Here is an 18,282-nt window from a genome sequence, read left to right as displayed (position 1 = left end):
GACTCTTGTTCTTTTCGACCAATACAGACAGACGAACACGGCTACCCATCTCGATCTACCCGGTGGTAGAAACGCTCCCAATCTCTATCTGATCCAGAGGAGTTAGCTGTGTTAGTCTGTAGTAGCAAAATCAAAAAGAGTCCAGTAGCACCTTTAAGACTAACCAATTTTATTGTAGCATAAGCTTTCGAGAATCACATTCATCTGCTTTCGATCCTCTCTTTGACCCCCCTGGCTCCCTTCTATTCTGTAGAGAAATTCTACTTCTCTCTTACTGGGACAATGAAGGGTTACTAAATATTTACACGGTCACTGGAGTACATTACTATTTGAGCAATGTGGCCAACCCACTTGAATTCCATCCAGCAAGCGCCACCTTTCTAGAATGCAGTGTAACTTGATTTTGATTTTTGGTAGCTTCTTTTAAAAGAAAAAGAACATGTTTCTTTCACCCTCTCCCTGCATCTTTCCCAAGGGACAGAAGAGCAACCAGGAGGCCGGGAGGAGGGCGGCGCTGGGAGGTCTCGGCTGACACCGCCTCTTTACTAGCCCGGCCACAGACCTTTGATCTCGAACTCCTGCCGGGGTTTCTAAATGAACACGTCTCCGTTGCTTTTGTAACCTCCTTTTGGTGGGGCTGGAAGCAGCCCAGCGAGCAAAGGTCGGAAGTCCCGGCAGGCAGGCAGGCGGAGAGCGCCCGGCTTGCCTCCAGCGCCCGCCCGCTGCAACTGCGCCTGAGTCTCTGTCCAGGGACCCGAAGGACGCGCCCAAGCCACGCATCGGCGGGAGGTTCGCGGAGCGGAGGTGAGAGACGTTGCAGCGCAAAGCCTCGGGCGGAGATCAGGCGAAGTTTTCCCGTGCGAAGAAGAGGGCGCGGGGGGGGGGGGGCGATCGTGGGGATGCGGGCCGCCGGGGTTGGATCGGAAAGGCGTCGCGTTGCCAGCCTCCAGGGGGGCGGCTGGAGATCTCCCGGAATTATAACTCATCTCCAGGCAGCAGAGCTCAGTCCCCCGGGAGGAAATGGCTCTTTTGGAAGGTGGGCTCTATGGCATTAGGCCCCGCTGAGGGCCCTCCCCCAGGCCTCACTCCTAAAATATCCAGGAATTTCCCAACCCAGAGCTGGCACCGTTAGGACTCCCTTTGGAAGTCGTTGCCGGCTCAAGGGGAAGAGAAGTGTGTGGGGGGAGGGCATGTGCTCCTCGGTGGGAAAATCGGCAAGAAAATTTATTTAGTTGTTTTATCGAATTCATTCCTCACCCTCCCCGCGAACCGGCCAAAGCAGATAAGACCCTGCAAGGGCCATGACCGGTTCTTCCCAGACTTCTGGGCTAGATAGCATGTGGGGTCCTGGGTGAGTTGAGATCAGAGCTTTTGCACAGAGGGGAAAGGGGCTGTCCAGACTAGATTCCTCCCTGCACTCTCTTATCAGACTGGAAATAGACAAAGATGAGCAAGGGACACCTCGTCTCTTGCACAGCTGCCATGATACTGGCCTTCCTTCCAGGGGTATTGCCAGGCATATGCATAAGTGCTCTGGTGCTGGGAATCCTCCTCTCGCCTGGCTTTAAAGAAGGCATTTTAGGCAGGCTGCTGCCAAAGATGGAGTCAACACATTACTTCTTTTATGCGTTCTCCAGGGAGCCCATCTGTGCTCCCCGTCCGCTTGGGGATTGGCTTCTATTAAAAAAAATGAGTGTAAATGGGCTCAGAAAGCTGCTATGAGCAAGGGAGCATTCCTGCCTTTCTCCCAAGCTTTTTTCCCCCATGCAAAAAACAGTGCGGGGAAGGTGAGGTGTCCCCTTTCTGCTGTCTTAAAGGTAAAGGTAGTCCCCTGTGCAAGCACCGAGTCATTACTGTCCCATGCGGGGACGTCGCATCACGACGTTTTCTTGGCAGACTTTTGTTGCTGTCTTAGGTGCACATGTGGAGCAGCAGAAATGGGGAAACGACTCCCCTCCACACTCTTTTTGCACGGGGCGGGGGAGCTTGGGAGAAAGGCAGAGGTTTTCCCTCCCCCTGCAGCAGCTTTCTGAGCCCCTTTCCAGACTCATTTTTTAAGATAGAAGCCAGTCCGCGAGGTGAGGTGTATCTGAGCAGAGGCCAGGTTGGCTCCCTGGAGAACTCCAAAGAGAAGAAAGGGGCGACTCCTCCTCTTTAGAGAAGGCCTTTTAGGGGCTGTCGCCTACATGCCTGCCTGCAGAAAAGAAGGGCTTTGCGTAGGCAGCCGTGCTGTTCTGCAGGAGTCCAGTGGCACCTTGGAGGCCAGCAAGGTTTTCCAAGGCTAGAAGCTTCTGAGAATCAAAGCTCCCTTCTTCAGCCGCCTTCGGTGGACCCAAATGACACTACAGAAAAGACAACTCTCTGCCCCTTATTCTGGGCCTCTTTCCCCTACCTTGTTGCAGCTTCATTTGAACGGAGAAGTTGGGCAAACTGGTAATATGACTTGATGAAGCAGATCTCCGTTTACATTGCATAAGGAAACCAGCCTGTCACTGAACAGGTTAAAATAAAGGGAAGAAGTGGAAGGAGGAAGGGCCCAGATACCGGGTTGAAGAGTGGTCACTCTTTCATACCATCCTATGTTACTGTGGGCAGCAGAGTGCCGCAAACCGCTGTCTGCCAAACAGTTGCCCGCACTCTCCAGTTCTTTGCATTCTCCTGCTAGTTTTAGAATAGTTGGCCGCTCAGCCTGGGGCCAAAGCAGATAAGACCCTGCAAGGGCCATGACTGGTTCTTCCCAGGGTCCTGTGTTAGACAGTATCTGTCATGTGGGGTCCTGGGTGAGTTGAGCATTCGTGTAGAGGGAAAAGGGGCTTTGCAGAATAGATTCCTCCCTGCACTCTCTGGAAATAGACAAAGATGGGCAAGGGACACCTCATCTCTAGCACAGCTGATACTGTCCTTCCTTCCAGGGGTATTGTTAGGTATGCACATAACTGCTCTGAACACTTGCAGAAAACATACATATTATATGACATGTTGTAGCCATAGTCAGGTAACCAGCACTCTGTTTCTACAAATAATAAAATATAAAATTAAAATTAAAATTTTTAAGCAAAAGAACAGGCACGGTGGTGATTTTTTTAAAAAAAGTAGGACTCATTTCTGAAAGCTGCAAATTGTTTAGTCCTGTTGAATGACATGAACTGATGCCAGATGCTTGAGAATTCTCATAAATCTTGGCAACTAGAGTTGCCAACCTCCAGGTGGGGCCTGGAAATCTCCCAGCATCACAACTGATCTCCAGACCGCAGAAATCAGTCCTCCTTGATAAAACAGCTGCTTTGGAGAGTGAACTTCATGGCATTATACCCCACTGATGTTCCTCCCCAAGATCCATCCCCAAATCTCCAGGAATTTCCTAACCTGGAGTTGGCAACCTTACTGACTATCGTTTGTATTGGTCAGCAGGACTAAGCAACTTGCAGGCTCGACGGAAATCACCACCAGAGGTTTGAGAGCCATAGCAATTATAGGCAGGCATGGGAGAATTTAGGGCTACTCCCTGAAATCCTATTATGAGCAGCTCAAGCAGTGGAATAGGATTTAATATTACACCATTATTATGATAGCTCAAGAATTGTGTGTGTGTGTAGGGTGGAATTCTAACTGGAACAAGTTGAGCCACGCAGGTGATATGAGGCCGCTGCTATCAACGTTCATCAGTACTGAAAATGAACACGCTGTAATAGTTTTTATTAAGATCAACCGAAAGAACCTTATGCAGTGTGTAAGCTTTTTAAGTTCTCTAGAATGTTTCATCAGCCTGGAGAGGCAAAGGAAGAGACAAAAAATCTTTAGGCTATGATCTTAAGGTATCTTGTAAAGGATGTTTTGTTGGCTTTAATAGTCACAGTTGGCTCTCTGGTGCCACGCAGCATCCTTGGTACACTGGGAATGGAAGCTGTCCTGTTGAAGAATATAAGAGCCACTAGCGGGGCAAATGATCAGTGAACCACAAACCAAGATGCTTTGGATTCCAATAAAATTTTAAACCCCGGCATTTTGTTTTCTGAACTTTTAAAAATTGTTTTCTGTGAACCTGGCCTAAACAAAAGGTTAAACAGAGAATGACACACTCAAAAAGTTTCAGTGAGACCCCAAGAAGGACAGGCTGGGCCTACCTTTTAAAATAAGTAGGAAAAAGCTACCTTTTTGCAAGCTGCAGTTTCACTGTTGTCTATGCATGCATACTACTAAAATTTGTCACTTGCCCAGCGGTGGCTTCTCTGCTTTGGTCTTTGAATCCCTCTTGTATGATCTATAGATAACCATAGAGTTCAAAGAACAAAATGGCTACAGACAGCGCATAGCACCTCACCTTAATCATTTTTCTGTGCATTTAGTGGCATTTAGTGGTCATTTCTTTCTCTTTTCTCTTTCTTCTCTGACCACTAAGGAAGCTTTCCTGGTTTAGTAATGGCGACGATCACTGCTGTTCCAAAGTCTTCCCTTGCTGATGAACCATTGAAAATCCACATCACTGGCCTGAAGCCCTCCCAGCTAGTGACCATCCAGGCCTCCCTAACAGATGAAAAAGGGGTGCTCTTCCATGCCAGAGCTTTTTACTTCGCAGACAAGAACGGTGACGTGGATCTAGTGAGAGATGCTGCCGCCGGAGGGGATTATTCTGGTGTGCAGCCGATGGGTATCTTCTTGTTCTTGAAGCCAGAGAAGCCGTTTTCTAGGCTGATGAAACGAGATGTGATGAACACCCCCTACAAGGTCCAGCTGGACGTGTTTGATTCATTTCAAATTGTTTCCCCATCAGAGGACCAGTCCTTAGCCAAAGAAACTGTAGACCGGTGGTACTCATCTCCTGGTGTGCAAAGGATCCCCGTCAGGCATGGCAGAGTCCGTGGGGCTCTCTTTCTTCCCGCAGGTGACCCGTAAACACTTGTTCTTAACGGGGTGGTAAGAGTGAAGACTCCAGAAGAACTGCAAATCTAAATACTTTCAGTCATCCAGTAAACAGATTACAAAAGATGATCATATCAGCCCATACATAAGCAGATTGCCCAGATATGATAGCATTTTAATGTAACTGAAAAGATTTCTAGTAAGGCAAAGATAATGCAGTTGGGCTGTGATTGTAGAACGGGGGGAAGACGGGCAGGGGGAGGCCAGAATGCATGCAAACCTCTCAATTTAAAGAAACAAGACAATCAGTATAGAAAAGAATTAATCCCGAATCAAAGTCACTTCCTGGGCTGAACCATTACACCGCAGCTTTGCTCCTACTAGAATGTCCTTCAGGACAATTCTGTTTGGCGTATTTTGTGAAATGATAGAAGTGGTGATAGAGTATTCTGATAATATGGACCGTACCACTTGAGACTGCGGGTTAGGCTTTACATGAGTTGAAGCCTCCCTGCTTGAATAATTCCCCATTAAGTGGGAAACTAGCACTGGATCAGAAAGGACTAAGGGCACACCCTTTTCTCTGATGTGCATCTTGATCTCTCTCTTTCTCTCTATCTACACCCCCACACACGCACACATATGTTTTATCTGCTGGAAGTTTGTATATAGAAGAGCATTCATGATGTAACCCTCCCATCGCTGTTATGAAATGGTCCAGCCCATTTTGCCCTTTTGAAATCCTACTATCTTTGAGAATTCTAATTCTGCCTATCTATCTAAGAATCACTCCGTTAATGTTAGCTCCTAATTTCTCTCTCTCTCTCTCTCTCTCTCTCTCACTTTGTCTTCCCTGTTGCATTCCCAGGACAAGGTCCTTTTCCAGGAGTAATTGACATTTTTGGTGGCATCGGTGGGCTGACGGAATTTCGCGCCAGTCTTCTTGCCAGCCGTGGGTTTGCGACTTTGGCTCTAGCTTATTTCGCTTATGAAGATCTGCCCTTTGTTCTGGGCCCGATAGATTTGGAATATTTCGAGGAAGCAGCTGAGTTTCTCCTGAAACATCCCAAGGTACCTTTGGCTTACGAAGCAATACATCCAGTGATTACGTTAGGGAATGTTGTTATTAAGTTAAATTCTCTGTCTTTGATAAGGTGGCTCATCTATAGCTGTTTCTTCTCTGCTCGAGTTTGCTGAAGATATTACAGTTGTTCAGTAATGTTATTTTTGCACCAGCTTACTCAACCATTTACCCATGCCAAAAATGAAGAGTCCATTTGCTAGTCTGATAGCTGGTGGTGCAGCCAGTCCTGAATGAACCCATTTCAAATTGCAGGTGGTGGTGGTGGGGAATGAAAACTCCCTTCACTGGGGAAGTGCAATTGCTTTCTGGTTGCCACCAACTTACATCTCTTTCTTGCATCTCAGCAGTGATGTTTGCTGTTACTGTATATCATGTAGTTTGGAGTTCAGGGATAAGGGCAGGGCTTTTTTTCAGCTGGAACGTGGTGGAGCGGAGTTCCGGAATCTCTTGAAAATGGTCACATGGCTGGTGGCCCCGCCCCCTGATCTCCAGACAGAGGGGAGTTTAGATTGCCCTCCGTGCTGTTTGGCGGCACAGAGGGCAATCTAAACACCCCTCTGTCTGGAGATCAGGGGGCGGGGCCACCAGCCATGTGTCCATTTTCGCTGAGGGCAACCCACTGAGTTCCACCACCTCTTTTCCCAGAAAAAAAGCCCTAGATAAGGGATTTCAGCCTAACTACTTTTGGGCTGTTCAAGCTTTCTGTGAGCCCAACTTACATATTACACAGGTTTAATTTGGGACCCCCAATCTACGTAACCGTCAGTTGCAAGTTGCAGACTCTCCCCAGTTCCCATGATTCCAGGATGTCCAATTGTTTTGCATGCGTGTTACCTTCTCCCTCCACTTGCCTGCCATTGTTCACTTCCTTTCCCCAAGTGGCAGGAAGCAGCACTAGATGTGTAATTTATCTCACTGTGGTCGGGTGAAGGAGATGACTCTTTGTTCCCAAGCAATGGTACATGTACTGGTGGGATACAGAAGTAGTCTAGGCAGGATGCAATGTTTTCATAACAATTATTAAGAATTTGCGCTCTCTCAGTCCCCATCTACACCTGCAAGTATGATATGTCATCGCCTGCTGATAGTGCCTGGCACAGATTATCCCTCTGATCTTTTGATATGCTACAAGTAGTAACAGACAGCCAAGCTACAAGAGATGAATTACATGAGGAGGAGCAGGTGAAGGGAGTTACAATGTTAGCCGGGAAGCTGAGTTTTGAAAGAGATCCGAAGGCTTTGTCAATTCCCCCTCTCTACAGAGCCAGAGAGATCTCTGATCAGGTGGTTTGTTAATTTCCTCTTTGCCTCCCGAAGGCGCTGTCAGTTTCACCTCCCCTTCTAAGAGGCAAAGAGGAAATAAACAAACCCTCTGAGCTGGGATCTCCCTGGCTCTGTAGAGAGGGGGAATTGACAAAGCCTTCCGATCTCTTTCAAAACTCAGCTTCCTGGGTAACAGTGTGACTTCCTTCACGTGCTCCTCCTTGTGTAATCTGTCTCTTGTACTTTGGCTCTGAGTGCCTGGAAACCTAGAAACACCCTTCTCGCAATAATTGGGCTTCTTGTTTCTATCAAAGTGGAACCCAGGTTCTTTGGCAGAGTGATTGATGAGGCATCAATTGATGAGGTTGAAAACCACTGGTCTACATCCCATTTAAATTGCCGAACAGTAGTCAAGCTGCTTGCAGATTTATGCATAACAGAGATAACTATGATCTGCTTGTCTAGGCTGCCATTGGTTCAATCATTTATTTTATTTATATTTATATTTCAATTTATATACCACCCATCCCCAGGGGCTCTGGGCAGTGAAAAGTTAAAATCAATAAAAACAAGAACTAAAATCAATATACAAACAATAAAACAAATTAACAAAGTGCAGTGGTGGGGGGAACCCTCTCCCACCCCGAAGGTGGGAGGCCGACATGGCACTGCCCCCTTCAACCACCGAATGCCTGGCGGAACAGCTCTGTCTTACAGGCCCGGCGGAACAATAATATGTCCCGCTGGGCCTGGGTTTCCATTGACAGCGTTCCACCAGGCTGGGGCCAGGACTGAAAAGGTCCTGGCCCTGGTTGAAGCAAGGCGGGCTTCCTTAGGGCCGGGGACCACAAGTAAATATTTATTCGCTGATCGAAGCGATCTCCAGGGAACGTACAGGGAGAGGCGGTCCCGAAGATATGCCGGTCCCAACCCGCTCACGGCTTTAAAGGTAAGAACCAACACTTTGAACCTGATTTCGGAATTCAACCGGAAGCCAGTGCAGCTGGCGCAGGACAGGTGTGATGTGTGACTGGTAAGGTATACCAGTCAGGATCCGTGCCGCCGCATTCTGGACCAGTTGTAGTTTCCGGATCAGGCCCAGGGGTAGCCCAGCATAGTTACAGTAATCTAGCCTGGAGGTGACCGTTGCATGGATCACTGTAGTCAGGTCCTGGGGCGTCAGGTAGGGGGCAAGTTGCCTGATCTGACGAAGATGGAAAAATGCAGACTTGGCAACCGCCGTGACCTGGGCCTCCATCGATAGGGAGGCATCCAGGAGCACACGCAGACTCTTTACCACTGGCAAAGTTGCCAGTGGTGTCCCATCCAGGGCAGGGAGCTGGATCCCAACATCTGGCAGCCCCCGTCCCAGCTGCAGGACCTCCGTCTTCACTGGGTTCAATTTCAGCCTGCTCTGTTTCAACCATGCCGTCACAGCCTCCAAAGCTCTGGCCAGATTGTCTGGGGCCGTGTCTGGCTGGCCGCCCACCAACAGAAAAAGTTGGGTGTCATCCTTAGAACCTATCTACTGAGGATTAATTATTTCTTGCTCCTCACTCTGCTGATCACCCAAGGGCACTGTGTGTTGGTCCTAATGAGTCTGATGTTATTTTTAGGTTCGTGGGCCAAGACTTGGTATAGTGGCGATATGCAAAGGGGCAGAGATTGCGTTGGCCATGGCAACGTTCTTGCCACAAATTGGAGCGACGGTTTGCATCAACGGGACCAATGCTGTCAATGGATATCCCCTCTATTACCGAGACCTGTGCATCCAGCCAATCCCGTACAAACACGAATGCATGCTAATAACCGAGCAGGGTCTTGTTGATATGTCTAACATATTCGGCGACCCGCAAGCAAAGCTTCATCAGGGCAGTATCTTACCTGTGGAAAAAGCCCAAGGAAAGATCCTCTTTATTGTGGGAGAAAGTGACAAGAACTATAACAGTAAGGCTTATGCCACGGAAATCCTGGAGAGGATGACGAAACTCGGGAAGACCCACTGCACCCTTCTCTCCTATCCAGGTGCTGGGCACCTGATAGAACCTCCGAGCTCCCCCTGCTGTTACCAGTCCTGGTTACCTATCCTCTCCCATCCTGTTTTGTGGGGAGGGGAGGCCCAAGCCCATGCCGCAGCACAAATCCATTCTTGGAGAGAGATCCAGAAATTTCTCTACCTGCATCTCGTTCTGGCTCAGTCCAGCAGGCTTTGAAATCTGCCCCTTGTGATCTGAGCAGACCCGTCACTAACACAACACTGAATCAACACTTTAAAAAAATGTATGTTAAGCACGAGCATCCGAAGCACAGCCATGGTTGAACGTCACAACAGAATGAATGACAAGCATCCAGTGGGATTTCCGTGTGTACCTCTGCACTTAAGGTGTGAGGGAGGAGAGGGGATAGCATGCATGCCCTGTTTTTTTGGGGGGGAGGGCAAACTGAACATGGGCCGTTTCCACACGTCTTCTCCCCCTCCTGAAAAATGGCGCAAAACTTACGGAATGATGCGCCTTCGTGGCGCGATTTCCCAATATGACTTTGCTTCGTGGTGCGATGACATCAGAAAACACATCACAAAGCAAATTCATGATGGGAAATTGTGCTATGAAGGCATGCCATTCCGTAAGTTTTGCGCCATTTTTTGGGGGGGGGCGAGGAAACGGCCCTTGCTATCAGATGTACTACATAGCACCACCACTGTGGTAATCTTTTTAAACATTTGAAAGCCACTTCTGGTAGTGTCGTTCAGAAGGGCAAATCAGTAAGTGGGGAAAGGGTAAAGCAGCGGTCCCCAATCTTGGTGAGGCTGTGGACACGTTGTGAGAATTTTGAGGAGGGATAGTGGGTGGCACCACCAGAGAATGACTGCTATGGGGGCATGCAGTGGTTCTTTGGCATAGGGTGCTAGGAGCAGTCACAAAAGATTTGGGGGCTGCAAGCCACACATCCTCCTACTAAGGCTTGGTGTGTGCCAGGGTCAACCATGTGTGTCCTTAAAAGTAAGTGCTGCAATCCAGGAAGGATGATACATGCAGAGAAGGACCTTGTATGTTTGAATTCTCTTTTTGGGGTTCTTGCTGGATCCTGACGTGATACACACCGCAATAGGCATTTTGATATGAGGAACCCAATACAGTTCTCACTAGCACCCTCAAGTCATGTTTATTACGGACAGGGCTCCTGAAATCAGTTCTGTAGGGAATGCTGTACACCGAACCACCCCATCACGCTGAACCCAAGCAAATTTTAGTTTAGTGGGAATGCTGTTGGAAGTAGATACTAACCAGGAAATGAGAAGCAGAATCTAATTAGGCTGTTCTGAATGCTTCTGGAATTGTTAAATTCCAAAGCACCAGACTTGGACTTGAAACCATCTAATTAAAATCCTTGTTCGCCTTGAAGCTCAGTTGGTGATCTTCAGTGAATTATCTCTCAGGCTTGCAGTGTAGATAGAGCAGAAACAGCCTCATGTATACCATCCGAAGCTCCTTGGAGAAAAAAGGTGGGATACAAATGTACGTAATAGCCTGCAGACCAAGGCTTTGTGTGTGCCAGTGTCAATCCTGTGTGTCCTTAAACGTGCTGCAATCCAGCAAGGAAGATACATGCAGAGAAGCAGGTTGTATGTTTGAATTCCCTTTTTGGGGTTCTTTGTATGCTAGAACCTGATGTGATGTGCAACAGGCATTTTGATATGAGGACTCCAATACAGTTCTCACTGGCAACCGTTGATGTGAATGTGGTATGTATTTCCATTCACTTTGCAAGGCGGAGAATTTGCACCCATAACCTTGTGTTTCACACGATGTGCGTGTTCATTGCACATGTTAGGATTACGGCCAAGTCTCCACCGAATGAACAGAATTGATTTTACACAGTGGAACTGGATCTGCTTTTTAAAAATGAGAACGGGAGAATCCACCATATGAAGGAAATAGGTGGAATTTAAAGAAAACGACTTTCTTGTATATGATTCAAATCTCCGTCCTTTGTTTCCACCACTCTTGGGGGTAAGTAGTACCAGTTGCAGAAGAGAAAAAGGGCTGATATAAATGACTTTTCCCCAGTACTATGGTACTGGGAAAAAGTGAAGCCACATATGAAAACTGAGAGTCCCAGATGAATGTTGGGAATGTCCCCGAAGAGATCTGTATCTCCCCAGTTGTAGGGCATACACGAATGAGTGAGGATGGTTCCATTTCTGGAAAGCTATGAACATTCCCATAAAAATATAAACGAGATTGTCAAACTGCCTTCCAGGCTTGTGGCAGGAATAAATCAGAATGACTGAACTGATGCCACTCTCAGCTCTTTGAGGAAGAGTAGAATAAAAACGTAATAAATAAAATACAATGTTTCTGATTTTCGTTATTATTTTTTTTTAAATCTGCATGCATTCCGGTGAACGGTATGGTACAGGAACAGCTCACTGCAATAAGAGATAAAATGAAAACATAGCTTAAAATGGTACGTGTGGCAGTAGCCAGATGGTGTTCAGAAGACTGGGGTGAAGCTCACACAGCTGTCTGGCAGCTAATGTGTATTTCATACTGGGGTTTCTTTACTCAACTGTTATACCGTTTCTGTGCACTAGTACAGCCCTGCCAGTCACCTCATTGCAGGGGTCACTCGAAGAATCTTTGTGTGCAACATCCACATTGCCTTCTTGCTCTGGAGGGGAGTAGTGGCCAATAGGGAAGGGTCTGTAGCTCTGTGCTTTGCAGAATTGCTGCTATTCAGGGTTAACAATACCGGACAAGATGGAGTAATGATCTGTCAGATACACCCCTGTTTACCTGCCATGGTTGGGTCTATGCATAATGTCCTGATGCTCTGAAAATGTGTAGAGGGATCCTAATTGCGACTTGGCTATTAGTTGCTTACCTTGCAGGCGTTTTGCTTTCGTTTCCCCAGCCATCTTGAGACCGTGGCCTGGGAGAGCTGGCTGGAGCCAGTCTTCCCTGAGAACTGTGATGAATTCTCCCCTTCCTCTTCCCTTCTCCCCACCAAGCCTGGACCCTTCGTGCCAAAACCCTAATGGTCTCCCATTTCCAGGGGCGGGAACGTTCCCGTATAATGAACGCTGCTCATCCACCTTTCGTCACTTCTGCCAATGACCCTGTCTGAGTACCTTGATACTGATATATCTCTAATAAAGCAACTTTAACTCTTACACGAGTGTCTGAAGTGAAGCGCTTGGGGGACTTATCTGGCAAGACCTGACAGCTTCGTGTTTTTGAGCAGAAAATATATAATATTGGCATTCCCATTTTTTTTGAAACCAGAAAGTTATATATTCACAGAGCTGTTCCGGCTCACCAAAGGAATGAGTCAATGAACACTCACAATGATGTGTAGGCCTATTGCCCTCCACATGGTATCTTCGTAAGGAAGCTCAGGGCTTTTGTTTCATATACAAGGAACTGTGACGAGGCCTCAAAGCTAAAGTATGCTACAATTAGATACTTGCTGTTTTCTGTGCCTGGATAAGCTAAAGCAAGGGTTTCCAACCCTGTGAGCATTTTTTTAAAAAAAAGAACAGATAGTGAGTACCAAAATGGGAGGCACAGCTCATCGCAAACGGGCTGCTATGGAGGCCGAGGCCAATCCCAAAATGCTTGGAAGTTCTGGGCATCCTCCTATGATAGAAGCAGATATTTCCAAATGGGTATTCCCTGTAGACACAAAGGTGATGTTTCCTGGGGTGCAGGGCTCATTTCGAGGGGGAATGCGCAGGAACGCAGTTCCGGTAGTTCCCCAAAGAGGTCACATATCAGGTGGCCCCGCCCACCTGACTCTCGGCCATTTTGGACCCATTTCAGCCCTCTGACATGTGGTGGATCACTCTCGTGCTCATCAGCGGCCCAATCCTGACCATTTTGGGCCCCTTTTTGGCCATTTTCAGCCCCTTTTTGCCATTTTGGGCCCAATTTCAGCCCTGAATAGCCAGGATTGGGTCCAAAACAGCCAGGATAGGTGATATCAGGGGTGTGGCATATGCAAATCAGTTATGGCAATGACACACTTCCAGTGATGGCAAGGGGTGTGGCATATGCTAATGAGTGATGCTAATGAGTTCCTCCAGCTCTTTTTCTACGAAATGACCCCTGCTGGGGTGTTTTGAAGCACTTCCTGCTCCACTGAGGTAGAGGAAGGTCAGAACTGGCCGTTTGCTTTGCAGAAGAGATGCTTTGGGAACAAGGAAGTGGCACCCATGGGTATCAAAATGGAGTTCACTAAACTGAGTGATGTGGCTGAGACACAAGGCAGCCACCAGCTATTTCCCACCCAAGAACAAATGACAAAGCCCTGGTGCAAAGAATTTTGCGGTACGTTTTTTTCCTTTCATCTCTTTTGGAAAAGGAAGTATACAAAAAAACCCCAACGAAGTAGACATTCCAGCAAATGTACAAAGAGAGGCTTCATTTCTCAAAGGAAAGATGCTATTGGTTATTATCACCATGCTAAAAAAATGAGATGCAGCAAGACAAAAAAGATTGACCACCAAACAGGTCTCTTGTTTTCTTTCGGCAGGTTAACAATAATACTGTGTCAAGTGGAAAACCAGGTTGGGATACAAAGGCATTACAATATGACTCACAAAAGGTAGACCTGGCCTGTTCTTGGAATGGCTAAGTCAGGCACTTCTATGGGGGAAAACATGCCCAAATCTCATCGGGGTTTAAGAGCTGAGCTACATGTTACACTCACCACACAAAAAGCAGCTCAGCCCTGCTTGTTTACTGAAAGCGCTCTCCTCACACACACACAGGCTGGAAAGGGGAAGGGTGAGGAATTGGCTGGGATTCTCCTTTGTTGTTATTTCTGTCAGCGAATCTTAGTTGTTGGGATGGAAGAGGTGGAATACATTAGTTGCAATAGACAACGAAACATGGCATCGGGAGGAAAAACCCCCACGATTAACAGTTCTTTTTCCTTGTAGATATGACGTCAAGCCCTTAAATGTAGCATCAATAACACATGGCCATTCCTTTGCACTACCAAGCACGGCTGCCTCACCCACCATATCGTGCCACTGTTTTTGACTATGCAGCCCCCCCCCCCCGTTTTGACTAAGCATATGTAGATATGGCAGCGATAAATAGACACCCAAGCCAGGCGGCTCATGTTTATCATTTCTATCTGTGCTGCATCTGAACCCTGCCCCATACTTTAAAGCCTTCTCTCATGGGTGGCAGTCAAGTCAATAGGTGTGCTCAGCAACTTCCCTTATGAAACTACATGTCCCCTCCCCTTTTATAATAATAATAATAACATTCGCTTTATATACCACCCTTCCAGATATCTTTACACCCACTCAGAGTGGTTTACAAAGTGTGTTGTTATTATCCACACAACAATCACCCTGTGAGGTGGTTGCAGCTGAGAGAGCTCTGAGAGAGCTGTGGCTGACCCAAGGCCAACCACTGGTTTCAAGCAGAGGAGTGGGAAATCTAACCTGGCTCTCCAAATTAGAATCCTGCCGCTTTTATCCACTACTCCAAACTTTTGGAGCCACGATACCAGAGAAAGTCGTCTGGTACACCCCCAACTTTAGCAGTCCCCCTACGCTCATTTTAAACTCCTCTAGCTTTCGTTGCCTCTTCTAAGGAAGCTTTCACAATTCTAAAGAAGCAGGGCCAGCCTGCTTTTTGTGTGGTTAAGAGGAAATTGGAAGCTCATATCGAATTTCCCTCTTGTGTTGATGTGAATGGTGTTATTTTATATTAGTACCAGCGGAACGGAGTCACACAATCATGTTAGCCTAGGGCTCCTTTCTCAGTGGTTATATGATGCTATAATGCAGTGATGAGACATTTACACACCTCCTATTACAAAACGCTAGGTGGTACCACAGTGACAGCTTCAAAGTTCAAGACCAATTTGGGCCCTTCATGATGCAAGAGAATTTGCATGTGTTACCAAATGGTCACATATATTTGGTCCTAGGGTAAGTCCCACTTACGAAGTTACTCATGTCTTTAAAATGCATGCATATGCCACAAGGAAAGGATTACACACATGTATATTTCACAGCGAAAATGCACATTTGGTAGAACTCTGGTAAGTGGCTGGGTGAACATGAAGTTTTTAATGCATCTATCAGAGACAAGTCTTAAGAAATGTGTCTTTCTTTAAAAGTACAATCTAGGGTGGACTTCAGCTCATTTTAGATCACAGTTCTTTGGGCCACCAGTGCAACAATATTCCAGTATTTTTCAAAGTTCCCAACTTTATATAAAAAAAATCTATATAAAAACACTAACAATACTGTGCTAATTATCTGAGTGTAAATAGCACAATAGCCCTCCTGAACCAATTCACAAAGCTCTTGATTTTGCAACCATCCTTGTTTAGCAATAGTTTAATATTAATTCTGGCCCATTTGCTTCAGTCCTCAAGCCTCTTGTTTGTACAAAGGCATCTTTTTAAAAATATGCAAGATATGCACACGCACAAGATAAGTGCAAGGGCAGCCAGGTGTTTCCCACAGTTTCCTCAGTTAAAGGCTCCCAGGAGGTATATTAAAATTAAATTATACTTGTATTGGTGAGTGGTTTGTTTGTAGCTCACGAGAAAAGTCGTTTCTGGGAGTGGTTGGCTAAGGAGGCTACAGAGGAAGCCAGAGAGCTGTGTGAATCTTTTTTAAAAAAAATTTTTTTAAATTAATTTTCCATTTTTTAACGCGTGAATCTTTTGTACACACAAGCTGAGGACCTTTAACCCACAGAGAGTAGTCAGCATCAGGGCTTTTTTTCAGCTGGAACACGGTGGAACGGAGTTCCGGAACCTCTTGAAAATGGTCACATGGCTGGTGGCCCCGCCCCCTGATCCCCAGGCAGAGGGGAGTTTAGATTGCCCTCTGCACTGCTGGAGTGGCGCAGAGGGCAATCTCAACTCCCCTCTGTCTGGAGATCAAAGGGCGGGGCCACCAGCCATGTGACCATTTTTGCCGAGGGCAATTTAAACTTTTAAAAACAAACCCCTTGTTCCAGCTGACCCAAAGTGATGTCATTGGCCCTGGAAGCATACGCGCACTTTGCACGCGCACATGTCGTACCAGGGGCACCATCTCCTACCAAGAGTTTCCCCCTGTGCTGGCAACCCTCTGAGTTCCACCCCCCCCTTTTCCCAGAAAAAAAGCCCTGGTCAGCGGTAAAGAAACTGAAGGCTGTGCACCTTATGCGCAATCCGCTGAGAATTTTCTGAGCAGCACCACAGAAATGCATGGGAACGTCCCAGAAAACAGGACCTGCCCAGCTCCCACTCATTTCCATGGGGTTTGGAGAGGAAGAGGAGGAAAACATAACAAAACTGAGTCCTCATTCACATTCTTACCATGCTGAACTAGGACCCAAACATATATTCTTAAGGATTTAGTACACTCAGTACCCTTAAGGATTAGATCCAGATGTGCTGTGGTAACCCTTCGGAAACTTCCCTAAAGTTCAATGAGAATTAAACTGCAGAATTACAGCAGCACAACAGGATCTGGCCATGTCCGTTCCTGGAAGCATTTTCCCCGGTAACAAAATGGTAAAAAGGTTTTCGTATTATAATTATCATTTAATTTATTGTGTATATAAAACAAAACCCAAAAAAATGGCCTGTGTACAAATATCACAAAACATCAACAATTCCCAAAGATGTAGTGCCTCAGAACACATTATAAACAAGAAAAAGATCTCTCTCTCTGGATTTTTTTTTTAAAAATCATTTTGTTTTGTTTACTTTTCTCTTAAATTCTGGCATAAATATATTAAAGCTGACCAAAAAGGGTGGAATATTCCAGGGCAAGCTACATCACTTCCTCATACAAAAATGTACAAAACATTAGCTTCTAACTAGACATAACATAATACTGGTCATCACAGCCAGACACTGAGTATAACTGTGTGATGTCTTGGGAGTATTGTACTGGAGGGCAATTAAAAAATAGCTTCTCTTGCGGTCTTGAAGATCAGGTGACTTCGGTCATAGAGGCAGAATGATTCTATGGGGAGACAGGACAGAAAACATAGAATGCTGTTTAGTATGATATGAGGCCATCCATCAAGACTCGGGATAAGTAACCCTGCTTGCTTGTGTCCTAAGTTCAACCCCCCGTATCTCCAGTTAAAAGGTTCTTCCTGAGACCCCTGGATTTGATTCGATTTGGACAATGGCCCTACGTGGATATGTGCTGTGTCTCTGCCACTCCAGGGTTTGTCAGGCCTGCTACCCAAAGTAACGCCATATTAGTTTCTGTTGATGCTGTCTCACTCTGTAGTTTTCCAGTATTGTTTGTCTGCAGGTTCACAGAGAGCCAGCTGTGTTCCCAGGAAGACGGGAAGGCCTTATCTACCAGGACTAGACATCGACCTTGGAGAAACATCCCTCGCTTTCCCGGGCATCTACTGTAGCAGGGCAAAAGGGAAGGGGAGAATAGACGAATGTTTGATACATCGCGGTTTGTAACTGACACGTCATTCTCAACAAAGCTTCACTGTCCACCAGAAGCTTTCATAACTTTGGATTACTTATGGACACCTGTACTTTGAATATAATCTTTCAATAAATAACCTTTGAACCAAGAGACCTTGGATTTCTTGCAGCAAGGGGTGGTAGATGAAATCAGAGTAACTTGAATTCCATAAACTGACAGGGTTCTCTTTCTTCTCTCTCCCCCCCCCCCCGCCTCCTTTGAGAGCACATCTTCTTATCACATGGGAGACATTGCATCACCCTTCTACCTTTTCACATAGCTGAACTTTTTTAGGTTAAAGTGCCATTCTATTTTTACTGCAGATTGATGTAACACACCTTTATACATTGGAAACCAAGCCTCAGGTTGGTTTGTGATTGGGTTTGGAGAACCTGGGGGGGATGATTAAGAGCTGGTTTATGGAATAATTATCTAATTTGGTACATTTTTTCTATAGAGTGCAACAATAAATGAAGAGCATTGTGTGAATGCAGTCCTGGGTCTACTGCAATATTTGCATTTTATCACGCAATACGAGAGGTAAATTTTGATTTGGTATTTTACCTAAAATCATTCTAGCATTTCATAATAGACTATATTATATTAA

The 18,282-nt window shown here is 46.3% G+C and overlaps 2 protein-coding genes across 3 annotated transcripts in view; one reads left to right on the top strand and one right to left on the bottom strand.

Moving 5' to 3' along the window:
- Nucleotides 1-447: 447 nt before the first annotated feature.
- Nucleotides 448-12,383, top strand: BAAT (bile acid-CoA:amino acid N-acyltransferase). 2 transcript variants are annotated; one of them, XR_008597535.1, is made up of 5 exons: nucleotides 448-804; nucleotides 4,400-4,882; nucleotides 5,729-5,931; nucleotides 8,824-11,677; nucleotides 12,125-12,383. XR_008597535.1 is itself a non-coding variant. In XM_054987015.1 (4 exons), exons 2-4 carry the CDS (start codon nucleotides 4,420-4,422, stop codon nucleotides 9,418-9,420), a joined length of 1,263 nt encoding a protein of 420 aa, XP_054842990.1. In that variant the 5' UTR covers nucleotides 448-804; nucleotides 4,400-4,419; the 3' UTR covers nucleotides 9,421-12,383. The 2 variants fall into 2 exon arrangements, 1 of the variants encoding a protein (XP_054842990.1); XM_054987015.1 differs by having other exon boundaries at nucleotides 8,824-12,383.
- A 4,441-nt stretch (nucleotides 12,384-16,824) lies between these two features.
- PLPPR1 (phospholipid phosphatase related 1) overlaps nucleotides 16,825-18,282 on the bottom strand; it is a 178,574-nt gene continuing 177,116 nt past the window's right edge. Inside the window, exon 8 of the mRNA XM_054987153.1 lies at nucleotides 16,825-17,204. Coding sequence (XP_054843128.1) covers nucleotides 17,172-17,204 — 33 coding nt within the window. The 3' untranslated portion in view covers nucleotides 16,825-17,171. The remainder of the gene's footprint in view (nucleotides 17,205-18,282) is intronic.

Source organism: Eublepharis macularius, chromosome 8 (assembly GCF_028583425.1).
Source record: "Eublepharis macularius isolate TG4126 chromosome 8, MPM_Emac_v1.0, whole genome shotgun sequence".
Classification (NCBI taxonomy): Eukaryota; Metazoa; Chordata; class Lepidosauria; order Squamata; family Eublepharidae; genus Eublepharis; species Eublepharis macularius.
The sequence above is the reverse complement of the archived record's forward strand: the minus strand, read 5'-3'. Positions and strand labels throughout refer to the sequence as shown.

Excerpts from the sequence above, each read along its gene's own strand:
- BAAT (XM_054987015.1), top strand. The coding sequence starts at position 4,420 with ATGGCGACGATCACTGCTGTTCCAAAGTCTTCCCTTGCTGATGAACCA. Across the intron at positions 4,883-5,728 it reads GGCTCTCTTTCTTCCCGCAG|GACAAGGTCCTTTTCCAGGA; the intron begins GTGACCCGTAAA and ends TTGCATTCCCAG. Across the intron at positions 5,932-8,823 it reads TTCTCCTGAAACATCCCAAG|GTTCGTGGGCCAAGACTTGG; the intron begins GTACCTTTGGCT and ends TGTTATTTTTAG.